At 39.5% G+C, this 13,363-nt stretch overlaps 1 protein-coding gene across 3 annotated transcripts in view; it reads left to right on the top strand.

Annotated features, from left to right (window-relative positions):
• Positions 1-13,363, top strand: part of TEK (TEK receptor tyrosine kinase) — a 121,324-nt gene that overhangs the window by 66,237 nt on the left and 41,724 nt on the right. For all 3 annotated transcript variants that reach the window (XM_077147995.1, XM_077147994.1, XM_077147992.1), the window contains 5 exons: positions 3,349-3,480; positions 3,961-4,101; positions 8,190-8,318; positions 11,261-11,412; positions 13,032-13,176. In XM_077147995.1, the coding sequence (XP_077004110.1) occupies positions 3,349-3,480; positions 3,961-4,101; positions 8,190-8,318; positions 11,261-11,412; positions 13,032-13,176 (699 nt within the window). The remainder of the gene's footprint in view (positions 1-3,348; positions 3,481-3,960; positions 4,102-8,189; positions 8,319-11,260; positions 11,413-13,031; positions 13,177-13,363) is intronic.

Raw genomic sequence — 13,363 nt, 5'->3', positions numbered from 1 at the left:
AAACTGTTTCAGGAGAGCTTAAGCAAAAACTGAGGATTGTTTGGAAGGATGATAAGGATTCATAGGAAATGAACGGACTAGCTAGCAGGCAATTTCCACAAAAGATAGGATCCAGAGAAGATGTGGGGCTCGGTAATAGAAGGCTGTTGACTTTCTCTCTAGGATGAGTTACCATAACTCGGCATTAACAATGTTTCTTTTGCTTTCAAATTTTGAATTCCCAGAATGAAGAATCAGATTGGCCTAATTTAGTCCAGATGTCTGCCCCTGGACCAATCAGTTATGGTCAAGGGCGGGGCCACATTGTGCAGTTATGGGTATTAGGAGCTCACATCTGTACAGTAGGATCATCCCCACAAAAAAGAGAATCACAGGTTGCTGGGCAGTCTCTCCAAAACATGTGACGAGTTGGGACCTCTGGGTTATTTTAACATTGAGTTAAACAAGTCCCTTGAAAATCCCATACTTTCCAAATCATCTCTCAAATGTGATTTTATTTTTCAGGTTTGAAAAATGCAAGAGTTAGAACTAATGAAATCTTTTTCTTTCCCTATTGTAACTATCCAAGTGGGGAGTAGCCATCACCAGTAATGAACATGTGAAAAGGGTGGGGATTTGATCTATAGAAAGCAAAAGATTTGCCCCAACAATGCCAGGTATTCATGATATGAAATATTCAGTCCTTCAAGTCTGTGTATCCAGACTGCTCTGTCATTTCTCTGATGTTTGGTATTTTTGATTCATGAAGATTATTATTTTGTTTTGCATTATGTTCACGTATTCAGTCAACAAACGTGTTGACCACAATCTGTGCCAGGCATTGTGTTGATAGTGAGAATGCAAGATTAATAAGAATGATAGATAGATCTTGCAATATGGCAATAGCAGTACGTAAAGTGGGTCATTTAGTTTAGGTCCCATGCTGAGCCCCCTCTGTGGGTTTAAAATATTACAAGGTGATGTTTAGGCAGGACTAGTTCAGACAGAACCTAGAGGAATCTGCCCATGAACTCCAGGACCTGTTTGTTCTTGGAAATCTACTGTGCTTGTCTTCTTTTTTATTAACTATTCAGGATAGCTTTTTTTTGCAAGGCCAATCTTTTTTTTTTTTCTTAAATGACTTACGATGATACCAAAACTGCAGAATTCAGCTTCCAAAAGCTTGCTTCACATTTACCTCACTCATATGTGAAATTTCTGCTGACTTGAAAGAGGCAGGTGAAATTTCTTTTTATTCCACTCATGGAGGAAAATCCCAATGGTAAAAAAGTGGTATTTTTCAATGAACATTTTGCCGCATTCATTTCACTTTCCTTCCAGTCTGACACAGCACCATGTGCCAGCATACTCAGAGACTAGGATAAATGGGGCACATTTCCCAGGAACATCAGATGTTAATATATGGTAAAAGGCTGGAGACTTCTTTTTTTTTAATGTTAAAACGTACATGATTCAGTATAGACTAGAATTTGAAATTCACCCGAAATTTTAAGATAAACACTTCAAATGCAGTTTTGATATCCAAGTTGTCTCTTTTCAGATTGCCAAGAATACACATTCCTTCTTCTCAGCTATTCAGGTTATTGCAATGAAACTGAGAAGCATTGCTAATCTCTAATGTCTGATGTCTAAGGAAGTCTGAATTAGGCTATAATCATCCATTTAAGAATATTTTTCCCCAGTATGAGTTCTATGATTTGAGTAAGAAATGAGTTACAGGTGAAGGCATTTGTCTGTTTCTCACAACATTAGAGATCTCTCCAGGATAAACTGAAGCCTAGAAATAGTCAGTGCTTAAAGATTTTGAATTAAAAATCACATTGGTTATATTTATAGGATTTCCTTTCATATAAATTCTTTCCCTGACAAGATTTTTCATAAGCATTAAGTTTATAGGATTTCTTTACTTATGCCCTGAATATATAGTTCCCTAAAGTACAAAACCACGAGGTTTTGAAGAAAATGACAGAAGCCTAATTGCATACTTGTTGCATATCAAGAAACTTTTATCCTGACTTTTTCCCCAAAGAGACCACCTCTTTTACTCCCTTAAGGTTTATTCTTTCCTCCTTCCCAGGATGAGGAGTGAAGCTTGGTCAGGACTGTAGGTGAGTACAGGGCTAGAGACCTAGTTTAATGTAATAGAGAGCCCATTTCTCATCTCATTGTCTGCCACCACTACTCTTCAACATGTGCAAATAACCTGTGGTCTGGCTCTCAAGAAATCACTAATAAATTGTGCAGAGCATTTTCTCCTTTACACAGTAAAGGAATGTAAAAATTTAGCTTTTAAACATTTTGTCTATCAAGTTGAAGGCAGTAAGAGAGGGTCTATGTTGACAGTCTTCCCGATTACCGTAGAGAAAATACTGATAACCATGAGTTCTTGCCAAACAAATTATAAGGTGACATCAGCTATGGGCACAGGTCCAGGTTTACTGCCGTGAAACTGACATTTGGGGACAAAGACACTATTTCCTTTCAGATGAGAAGTGAAACTACATTTCTGAACACCAAGTGTCATCGCCTGCCCCCCTGCCCCCAGGTTTTCCTTATATTAGATTTCTTTGGACCTAATTAAAATCTAGACCACAGCCTTGCTGAGAGAGGAGCTGCTTGCCCCGCATTCCACCCCCACCCCCAGCTCCCGACAAAATGTAAATCACCAAGTTCTAGAAAGAAGTAGTCAGGAAATGTGACTCGGTGAGCACTTGACTATCCTGTTCTTTAGGTCTCCTGTATCTTATTTCACTTTGATTTTCTAGCCCTTGCTTCCCTTTTAGCCTATTCCCTCCTCATACTCTGGGTCAGAGGTTCTTAAATTTTAGCACACAGTAGAATCACCTGGAGGGCTTGTTAAACACAGGTTGCTGGGCCATCCCCAGAGGTCCTCACTGAATAAATTGTGGGTGGGATCTGAGGTTTGCATTTCTAAAAGGTTCCCAATGAACAGGGACACTACTGGATGGGGGTCACACCTTCCAAACTGCTTCTCTAGGCTGTAGTCAGACATGCTGTTCCCTGAATATGCCATGCTCTCTTCTTCTACTTTGTCTTTGCACTCTCCAGCCTTATCTTCTTTTCTGCTTAGGTGGCACACATGCCGCCTCCTCTAGGAAGCCTTCCTTTATGTTCTCCTCCATCCTCAAGACAGAATTAGACACCCCTTGTCTTCCTTTCTATCATTTTCTGTTTATATATTTCCACTGTAGACTATTAGCTTTTAGAGAGTAAGACCATGTTTAATTATCTTTCTATATCAGTGTTCAGTAAAATGGCTGGTCTGTAGGATGTGCTCAGTAAGCAAAGGTACTCTATTTACCACAGCCTTGTTTTCCTTAACAAAAGGATGTGAAGCTCAGAAGTGGGGACCTGAATGCAACCGTCCTTGCACGGTTTGTATGAACAATGGTGTCTGCCATGAAGATACTGGAGAATGTGTTTGTCCTCCAGGATTTATGGGAAGAACATGTGAGAAGGGTAAGTCTAGAGTATTTGATGAGTAGGTTGTGGGTTTAACAGGCCGTCATACTGAATCTAGAATTGTAGGTATCTGGATATGGATGGGAATGGAAGTGAAAGGGCCTCCATTGAGCCATAAGGTACCATTATGTAAATTAGGGAAAAAGAGCCTATTTCTCAAAGGTCTTTATTACCAACCGCTAGAAAGTTGTAGTCAGTATACTCATCTATGATGTGAATGCCACCCCCTGGGTTTGCGCAGTGCACAGCTGGCCCAACGGTGAGTGGCATCTCTGATGCCCTCTCTGTGGGGCATTTTCATTATCCTCTATCTCTAAAATGAGATAGGAGAGTGTGTTCATTCACCTTGCCCACAGCTGAGATATCTGACTATATTTCATGCTCCCTGGCCTAGGAGAGATCCTTCAAAAGAGGAATCATACATTTCAAGGATTTGTATCTTTGACCCTGAATGAGCTCTTTTTTTTCCGCCCAAAGCTTGTGAACTGCACACATTTGGCAGAACTTGTAAAGAAAGGTGTAGTGGACCAGACGGATGCAAGTCCTATGTGTTCTGTCTCCCAGATCCATATGGGTGTTCCTGTGCCACAGGCTGGAAGGGTTTGCAGTGCAATGAAGGTATGCAATCAAACCCCTGTAGAGAAAAAGTGCTATAAGGTGTACAAAGGAGATCCAGCTTTCTGGAAACTAGTGTGAAATATATCTGAACTCAGTCATGTCCTTCCTTATTGCTGGGCTATGGTTTTGAATCACAGATATTTTCATCCAAAGTTAATTATGCTTTCATAGTAAGACTCTGAACGTCATAGATAGTGCTTGCCATTTACATCATCTGGAGATTTGATTAAAATGCACATTCTCATTTAGTAGGTCTGGAGTGAAGCCTTGGATTCTGCTTTCTAGCAAGCTTCCAGGTGGTGATGATGCTGTTGGTTTTCATGCCACACGAGTAGGAAGACCATAGAAGATTTGTTCTTTTTTCTCAGTGGGCCATAAAAATCAGAGTTGTTAGGTCGCATCCAAACCCTATTTGGGGTTTGAACGTTGAGAAAGTAAAAATTTTACCTGCATAGACCTTAGTCAAACAGTACTAACTTCACCTATTCAAGTGCTCTTCCTGAAATATACTTCACCTATTCTGCTCTTCCTGAAATGTACTTTCCTATTTGATGAGGCTCAACGGCTTTGTGTACATTTCATACCTACCTTCACATAGAAGCATAACATGAACCTGCAGCCGAATATGCCAGACCCTCCACTGATGAATGTTAGTGGGCGAATCGCAGGACCTCAAAAGCTTTAAGGTATTTACTTCACAAAGTCAACATTTTCCACATCTGGCACTGACATGGGGTCCCCAGTTAACCACGTTAAAAAAATAGAAAAGAGCAGGTAAAATTAATTCTAATATTTTATTTGACCAGGATGTTGAAAATGTTGTCATTTTAACATGTAATCAATAGAAAAAATTATTGAGGAGATATTTTACATTTGTTTTATTGTACTAAGTCTTTGAAATCCAATGTGTGTACTTAATACTTGCCACACATTTCCATTTGGACTAACTGTATTTTAAGTGCCGAATAGTCACACATGGCTAATGGTTACCGTATTGGACAGTGCAGGTCTAGGGATTTGGGTGACAAGGCAGAGAGAAGGTTATACAGAAGTCAGCTTCAGATACCTGCACCACCTCACTCAGTTCCCTATAATTGCTGTGCCTGCCAGCAGGGAACATTAAGGGAGTCACGGCAGTGGAGAAATCCCATCTGGCCCCTGAATTGAGCACATTTAAGGTGTTGAAAAGTGACTCTAAACAGGAGCAGATCTAGTCCCTTTTTAAAAAGAGAATATAAATATATCCTACTTGTCCAAATTGTATAATAACATGTGCGTGTGTGAACATTTTGCTGGGGTCTAGGAAGGGGTGCTTGCAAGAAAGGAGCCTGGAGCATAAGCTTCATCAGTTTCCTAGTGACTGTCTCTGAACTCAGATATGGGTGCATTATATCAAGCCATTCCAGCCGATGCTTGGTGCAAAACAATCACCAAGAGTTTGTGAACTGAAGTCTTCTAATGTTCCCCTAGATTTCTTCCAGCAATCACTACCCTGTTTTCCATGTATTTAAAAACAAAAGGAAGGAAGGAGTGATTCGTAATATTATCTGCTTGGGGGACTTTATCTGTTTAATAGGTGACTTATAATAGTTATGGATAAATAGATTGTGCCTTGAGCAAATTTTACGTATCATCAGGGTTAGTTCCTATCTGAGGAAATTTGCAAAAATAGCGATATTCTAAAGCAAATAGTTGGGATAATAAAAGGAACAAAGGCCTGCCATTATACAAATATACGATCATTCAAAGCCCTTCAGAGACCATTTCCTAGGGGAAAGGTCTAGTGTGACTAGAAACTAGAAAATTGATGTCTTAAGTTTTCAAAGTCTTTTGCCTTTTACAACAGAAGCTTTGTGTCAATAATTAGGTTTCCTTATATTTATTGCCGGTTCTCAAGCTTTTCACCAATAGCATTGAGTAAGAAGTAAAAATAGTTATATTCCATACTGAAAATAAAGACCGTATATTGACTGTGGGAATAAGTTACACAATTAAAGCAATTCATCAGCACCCCACAGGCCAAACTTGTGTAACAATTTTGATTGAAGGGCTTTTCCTCATGTTAGAGTAGACTAAAAATAAGCGCAATGAATCAACACAATTCATTTATCATCCACCAAATTTAAGAACTATCCTAGGTGATTCAGCCAGTTCCACAGGGGAATGAACTCACAGTAGCTTAGGAAAGTATAGAAGCATAGTTTGTACATTGAATAGTTGAAATACTCTGCTATCAAGTAAAAATTGGAAATAGACTTAAAAAAACTAAACTTTTAAATTTTCTTGATTTTCAGTTAGCAGTTCCATCATGATATACCTGGGCATACTTTTCTTCATATTTATGCTGCTTGGGGTTTACTGAATTCTTAAGTGTCTAAGTTTTAACAAATTTCAGGGAAATTTAAACCATTATTTTTTTGAATATTCTTCACCCCTTTCTTTCTTCTCTTCTTGAACCTCTGATTACATGTGTTTGACCTTTTGATATTGACCTACAGGTCCCTGAAGCTCTGATCATGTTCTCCCTCAATCTTTTTGCTCTTTCTATTCTTCAGATTGGATGATTTCTATTGGTCTAGCTTCAGGTTTACTGATTCTCCTGTCATCTCCATTTTGTTGTGAAAGCCATCCAGTGAAATTTCAGATATTGTACCTTCCAAACCTAGAATTTCCTTTTGGTTCTGTATTAGTTTACTAGATGCTAAAAAAAAATACCATACAATGTGACGGCTTAAAAACAGGAATGTATTGGCTCATGGTTTCAGAGGCTAAGTGGCTTTCTTTCTCCTGAGGTCAGTATCTTCTGGCTGGCCAGCAACCTTTGCAGTTCCTGGCTTTTTGATAACATAGCAATACACACAGTAAGTTCTTTTCCTTTCTCCTCCAGATTCCATTGACTTCTGGCTGTTCCCCACAGCGTCTCTTACTGCATCCAATTTCCTTTGCTTACAGACTCCAGCTATACTGGATTAAGGCCCACTGTCAATCAGTTTGGGCACACCTTAAATAATAACATCTTCAAAGGTCTTATTTACAAATCAGTTCACATTCACTGGACCAGGGGTTGAGGGGAGCATGCCTTAGTAGTGGACATGATTTGATCCCCAACAGGTTCTTTTCTATACTTTCTATTTCTCTGCTGAAATTTCTCATTGTTTTATTTATTGTCGAGATATTTTCCTTTATCATTCTGAGTACAGCTTTTATAGCTACTTTATAATTTTTATGTGCTATTTCCAACATCTGGGTCTTAAAGTTGGTCCTGTTGATTTTCTTTTTTCTTAAGAATGAATTATAATTCTCCATTTCTACTATGTTGATAATTTTGGATTGTATCTCTGACATTTTGAATATTAATTGTGGAAACTCTGGAGTATGATACATTCCTTTGAGGAACTGATATTTTTTTTCTTTTAGAAACTATTAACTTGGTTGAAATTGAACTGCAAACTCTTGACTCTTGGGCATCATCTCAAACTCAGTTTAATTCTTTTGTCTCTAGCTGGGCCATGTTGAGCACATTGGGTTCGGGGGCGTGGCAGAGGTTTGGACTTCCTTTCTTTGGCTCTTCCATTCTGGGTTTTCTTTTTCACTTTTTGTTGACTCTTGTTGCCCTAATTCCATCCCCTAGTGTTTCAGGCCAGTAGGATTGCCAGGTTTCTATGGGAATTTTAGCCTTCCCACATTTTATCAACTATGCTCAAGCATTGGGTTAAAAGCTGAAAAACTCCAAACTCATATTATTTGCATTCCCAAATGTTGATTCCCCTCCAGAACTTGATTGTTCCTTCGTCCTCCGCCCCCCACAATTTCAGTGTGTTCATGGTTGTTATTTTGAATGTTATCTAGAGTTTATGGTTGTTATTTATGGGAAGGTTCATATCGGTGCTTATTCAGTTCTCCTGGAAGTAAAACTTCCCAGCCTTTTAATTTTCTGATAATTCAGATAAATCACACACTACCTACCATACGTGATCAGCAAGGTTGATAGCCTGGAGGAGAACAACAACAAAAAACCCAGCCTCTTACAGCCTCAGTTTTCTGGCTTCCCCCATAGTAACACTGGCTTTTGATGTCTTTGTTTACAGCATGCCAGCCTGGCTATTATGGGCCAGACTGTAAGCTTAGGTGCATGTGCACCAATGGGGAGCAGTGCGATCGGTTCCAAGGCTGCCTCTGCTCTTCGGGATGGCAAGGGCTTCAGTGTGAGAAAGAAGGTAAAGCAAGGTAACACTGTGGTCAGCACCATGCTCAGTGTGTCTCACCTGGGCCTGGCTGGAATGCAATTCCTGCCTCAGGAGCCCAAGGTCCTCAGGCCACTCCTGTTGCCATCCTTCTCTTTCTAAAGTTTGCAAGAATAAATCCCAAGCCCCTGAAGGACAGCTTTTTGATTCCTTTCTATGTACCTCCATACCAGTCTTTATTTCTCTTTGAAATGGAACAAAATGTGTGGTCTTTGTAGCACATTTAAGTGATGATCGGCCAGTTGAGAGCTTTGCCTACCCCATTTCCCTCTTTTCTAGGGCCAGCCTTTTCCCTAACAGAGAATAAGCCACCTTGGAAGGATCTTTTTTCTTTTTTTTTTTTACATGGGCAGGCACTGGGAATCGAACCCAGGTCCTCTGGCATGGCAGGTGAGAACTCTGCCTGTTGAACCACCGTGGCCTGCCCGAAGGATCTTGATACAGGAAAATTTTTTAAAGAACGATAGAGAGGAAGAAAGAAAAGATGGAAAACAGAACCCTCAAAATGAAATTTCAAATATTTCTGTTTCAGAAATTACCCTAGTACAGGAGTAGGCAAACTATGGCACATAGACCAAGCTTAGCACACATTCTTATTAATTTTTCTTTTACAGTTTTATTGAGAGATAATTTTCATTCTCTCTCATAAAGTTTATATTTTATTTCATAAAGTTCAAAGGTTTTTTGCATATTCACAGAATTGTGTACTCATTACCATAATCTAATTTTAGAAAATTGTCATACTATCAAAAGAAACCTCGTACCCATTAGCAGATGGGTATGCTCCCCATCCCTACCCCCAACCTCAGCACCTAGCAACCATTAGCCTACTTTTTGCTTCTGTAGATTTGCTTATTCTGGATATTTTGTACAAATAGGATAATATAATGTTTTTTAGATTCATCCATGTTGTAGTATGTATTAATAATTAATTCCTTGTTATTAGCCCACCATCTGTTTTTTTTTTTTTTTTTTTTTTTTTGGCATGGGCAGGCTCCAGGAATCCAGGTGAGAATTCTGCCACTGAGCCACCATTGCACTGCTCACCATCTGTTTTTATAAAGAAAATTTTATTGGAATACATTCAGGCCAATTTGTTTATAATATAGTGTCTGTGGCTGCTTTCATATTACAGTTGAAGAGTTGCATAGTGATCACAGAGATTTTATAATCAGCAAAGCTGAAAATGTTTGCTAATTGACCCTTTACAGAAAAATACATGCTAACCCCTGCTCCTAGAGTACATTTTCCAAAAATTTAAAAAAACATACTTTTATATATTTTCAGAATTTGAAAACAATAAACATACTGCTTTTCCAATGATATAAATAGAAATGTTATAATAAGAAATGTGCATATATAAATCTATACTCAGAATTTCTCTGTTAGCATTTAAAACCACAAATATGAAGGGGAAATACCAACAGTTGTTTTCTCAAAGGCTTCAGCTTTCTAGCCTTACCTTGTCCTGCTTCCCCATGCTCTGGACTCTGCTCCAGGACAGGAATCAGGGAGTGTCTTCAAAGGGAAGGACTGAATTGAAAATGGACAACTGACAAGTTTAAGGATTGAGATTTTTGCCCTTTATTCCACCCTTTCTGTTATAAAGGTGGTACTGCAAAAGGTGTGAGTTTGAATGGGAGAATCTAAGCTAGGTTTACCTCATCTCCCTAGGTCCTGGGCTTTCAGAAGGCAGCCCCCTTTCCCTTACATTTTTTTTTTAAACCCTCCATCTGCACCTCCACCTCCATCAAAATTCAGAAAACACATAGGGAGAATGAAGGGGAAAAAATGACCTAAAACTGTCAAACCACTTTTCTTAATTCCTTCTTGAATAACTTATTTGGCTGAAAAACTTGGTAAATTTTCAAATCACACTACCTCCCCAAGTCTACAGATATTTCATAGCATTACCTTTGCATTTATTGCATCTTTTTTCTCTGCTGCTCTGTACCCTTACCTGCATGTCATTAAAGGCTTGACAGATAGGATATCAGTATAAAATATCAGTATTGATGCATTGCCCTCCTCCCTAGAATGCTATGATGGATAAGGAACAACATGTAAATTATAGCTGCTCTTAGGGAACCTCTATCTCTTGCATTGGTTATTGGTTATTGTCAACCATGCTTCTCATTAATTACAAATGTTTTGCTGTTCTCTAAGATTCCACGACCCAAAATAAAATTATTGTATTTCAGGAATACGCATTCTCCTACTGTACAGATTTTAGGAAGGAATTCAGATACCATTACCTTTATTCATTTCAGAGAAATTTTTTTCTCCTTTCAATATTAGCAGCGACATTTTTGATTTAGCTGTTGCTTAATTGATTTCGGGGAATTAGATTTCACTTAATTTCTCCTCAATGTAAATGTGGCCATTTTAAATCACCTTTTCCTCTTATTCATCTACTACCTGCAAGCCTCCCAATTTGATATCTCAAGTATCAAACTGAGGATAAGGTTGCTGACCAGCAATAGTATGAGGTTGATTCCTAAGAAGATCTAGTTTGTTTTTGTTTATTTGATTATTTATTTTTACAATAATTTTCTTATAAAGAAGGAGGGCCACTGACCAGTAACGTCAGTTACTGATGGTCATTTAATATTGAGACTGTATTCCCAGGTCTGTTAAAGGAGCACAGCAATTTAAGTAAGAGTGTGGACTCTGAAGTCCAAGAGAACTGAGCTTGAATATGGGCTCTGAGAACCAGTCTCCTCATCTATAAAATGCGGACAACAAAAGCACCCACTTCAAAAGTTTACTATGATAAACTTTATTTTATATGATGATAAAACAATAAAATGCTTATAAAGTTCTTAGCCCAGTGAATGATTGGCTAAATAGTAGCCAGTTTTCATTATTACGACCAAAGCTATACTAAAGATTAGATTTCTGTTTTCTTCATTCAGGCAAGCCAAGGATGACCCCAAAGATAGTGGATTTGCCAGATCACATAGAAGTAAACACTGGTAAATTTAACCCCATCTGCAAAGCCTCTGGCTGGCCACTGCCTGCTGATGAAGAAATGACTCTGGTAAAGCCAGATGGGACAGTGCTTCACGTAAGAGCTTTTCTTAGTCTGACTTACTGGCATATCTAGATGTTTTCAGAGTGGTAAATACACCCCACTAAAGGCTAGATTCCTCCCAGGTTTACATCCTCCTGGGTCAGGCTGTTGTTAACCTTTACCAAAAGCCATGCCCCTGGGTAGGCCCAGCAGAAATGTCACAGCCCCAGTGGTTTCACCTGCCTGCCTAAGGCCGCCTGAGAATTACTTGTGACAGAAATATGTATCCACAGTGGAATCAGTTTAACTTAGTGCCAGGGATAGAACTCTCCAGCTGTGTGGGTGAGTAGTATACGTCAATGTCAGCCTGTACAAGACTCTGCACCACCCCCCACCCTCAATATCCCCACAGCTCTAACTCCCCATATCAGAAGAAGAAGGGTGGCCAGGCAGGGGTGTTGCAATTTAAAACCCATGAATCAGCAGGAGATTGGTGCTACCAAGACATGAGTGTTAATGAGTGTCGACTGCTACCACGCTATTTGGAGCAGCCATTAGGGGAGTATAGAAGGGGAGAGTTCAGGATAATCCGTATGACTGTAGGGAGTCAGGTCTAGGATCTGTCCCCCATGTCTCTAATTCAGAAGCTAGATCCACAGAATCCCTTAGGTCTGAATGCATTCCTTAGGTTCCTCCCACCTCTTCACGTTGTCCTCATTGCTGGTTCTCACCGTTAATGAGGCCATATCATAGCAGTTCTTTGCTGGAAGGGAGTAAGCTACCCTTCCCACAAACTTTCCTTCTCTTCCCCAACAATCCTAAAGGGAACAGAGACAAGAAGCACCCCAAATTATTTACTGTCACAAGCAATTCTCAGGGAGTTGAAACATTTTCATATCTGAAGGTTTTGAAATAGTTGCCTTTTTTCTCAAAGTTAACTAAAAATCAATTTGACCTGATTGCAGGTCCATGTGACAATTGGGGGCAGGGCCTGTAGACTGTGACATTATACAATGTGCCATTACCAGTGTCTACACCTCAGATGTTTCTGATTCCACCCAAACAACCCAGTAGGTAGAAAAAGACAAGGACAGCTTCTAAAATCTTGTTGGCTTTTTTCACAGGTTAATGGAAATACCAGCTACCCTTTAGCAGATGCCAACCATACTATATCAAACATCTCAATTAAACTTATCTGTGCCTATTTTTTTTTTTTGCAAAGGTGGAAACTGGCTGGATAAGGTTGATTAAGGGATTGGTTAATAGTGGCAGAGCTGGGACGTGAACTTCAGAGTCCCGCATGCCCCTGCACCACACTCAACAGTCCCTCAAACACTTTAGGAAGTCACTTTGTCTGCACACTCAATTATCTCTGAATTAGACTGGAAAGGAACAAATGTTACCAGGAGCAGTTTAAAAGGAATTAGGCTCCATGCCTGTGAGTGTTTACCCAACACACCCAAACACACGAATCTATTGGATTGAAGCCCTCTATCCAATATAAACCTTCAGGGCTACTGTAGCTTTGGAAATAAGCCAATAATTAAGCTAGCATTATATTTGGCTTCTTAGTCTAGCCTAGAAAACTTCTTATTAAACAGTGAGAAGGGGGTCAGTGTTAAGGGGCCTTTGTGTTTATGCCTCCTTTATTGTTTTGTGTTTAACCTTACCAGCCCGAAGACTTCAACCGTACGGGTCATCTCTCAGTGGCCACTTTCACCATCCACCGTATCCTCCCACCTGATTCAGGAGTTTGGGTCTGCAGTGTGAATACGGTTGCTGGGATGGTGGAAAAACCTTTCAACATTTCTGTTAAAGGTAAGCTCCGTTTCGTAGAGGAAGAACTTGTCTCCTTGAGGCATTGTGTCTTCTCATCTTTGGGGAAACGGGCTGCTTCTAGACAGAAACTATCTGAACACTGAAATGTCTTTGAGATATTTTCCAGGATACTAAGCCTTTAAAAAAATGATTATGCATAAAAATGGAACTGAGGGATTAAGAATGT

This window comes from Tamandua tetradactyla, chromosome 2 (assembly GCF_023851605.1).
Source record: "Tamandua tetradactyla isolate mTamTet1 chromosome 2, mTamTet1.pri, whole genome shotgun sequence".
NCBI lineage: Eukaryota > Metazoa > Chordata > Mammalia > Pilosa > Myrmecophagidae > Tamandua > Tamandua tetradactyla.
The sequence above is the reverse complement of the archived record's forward strand: the minus strand, read 5'-3'. Positions and strand labels throughout refer to the sequence as shown.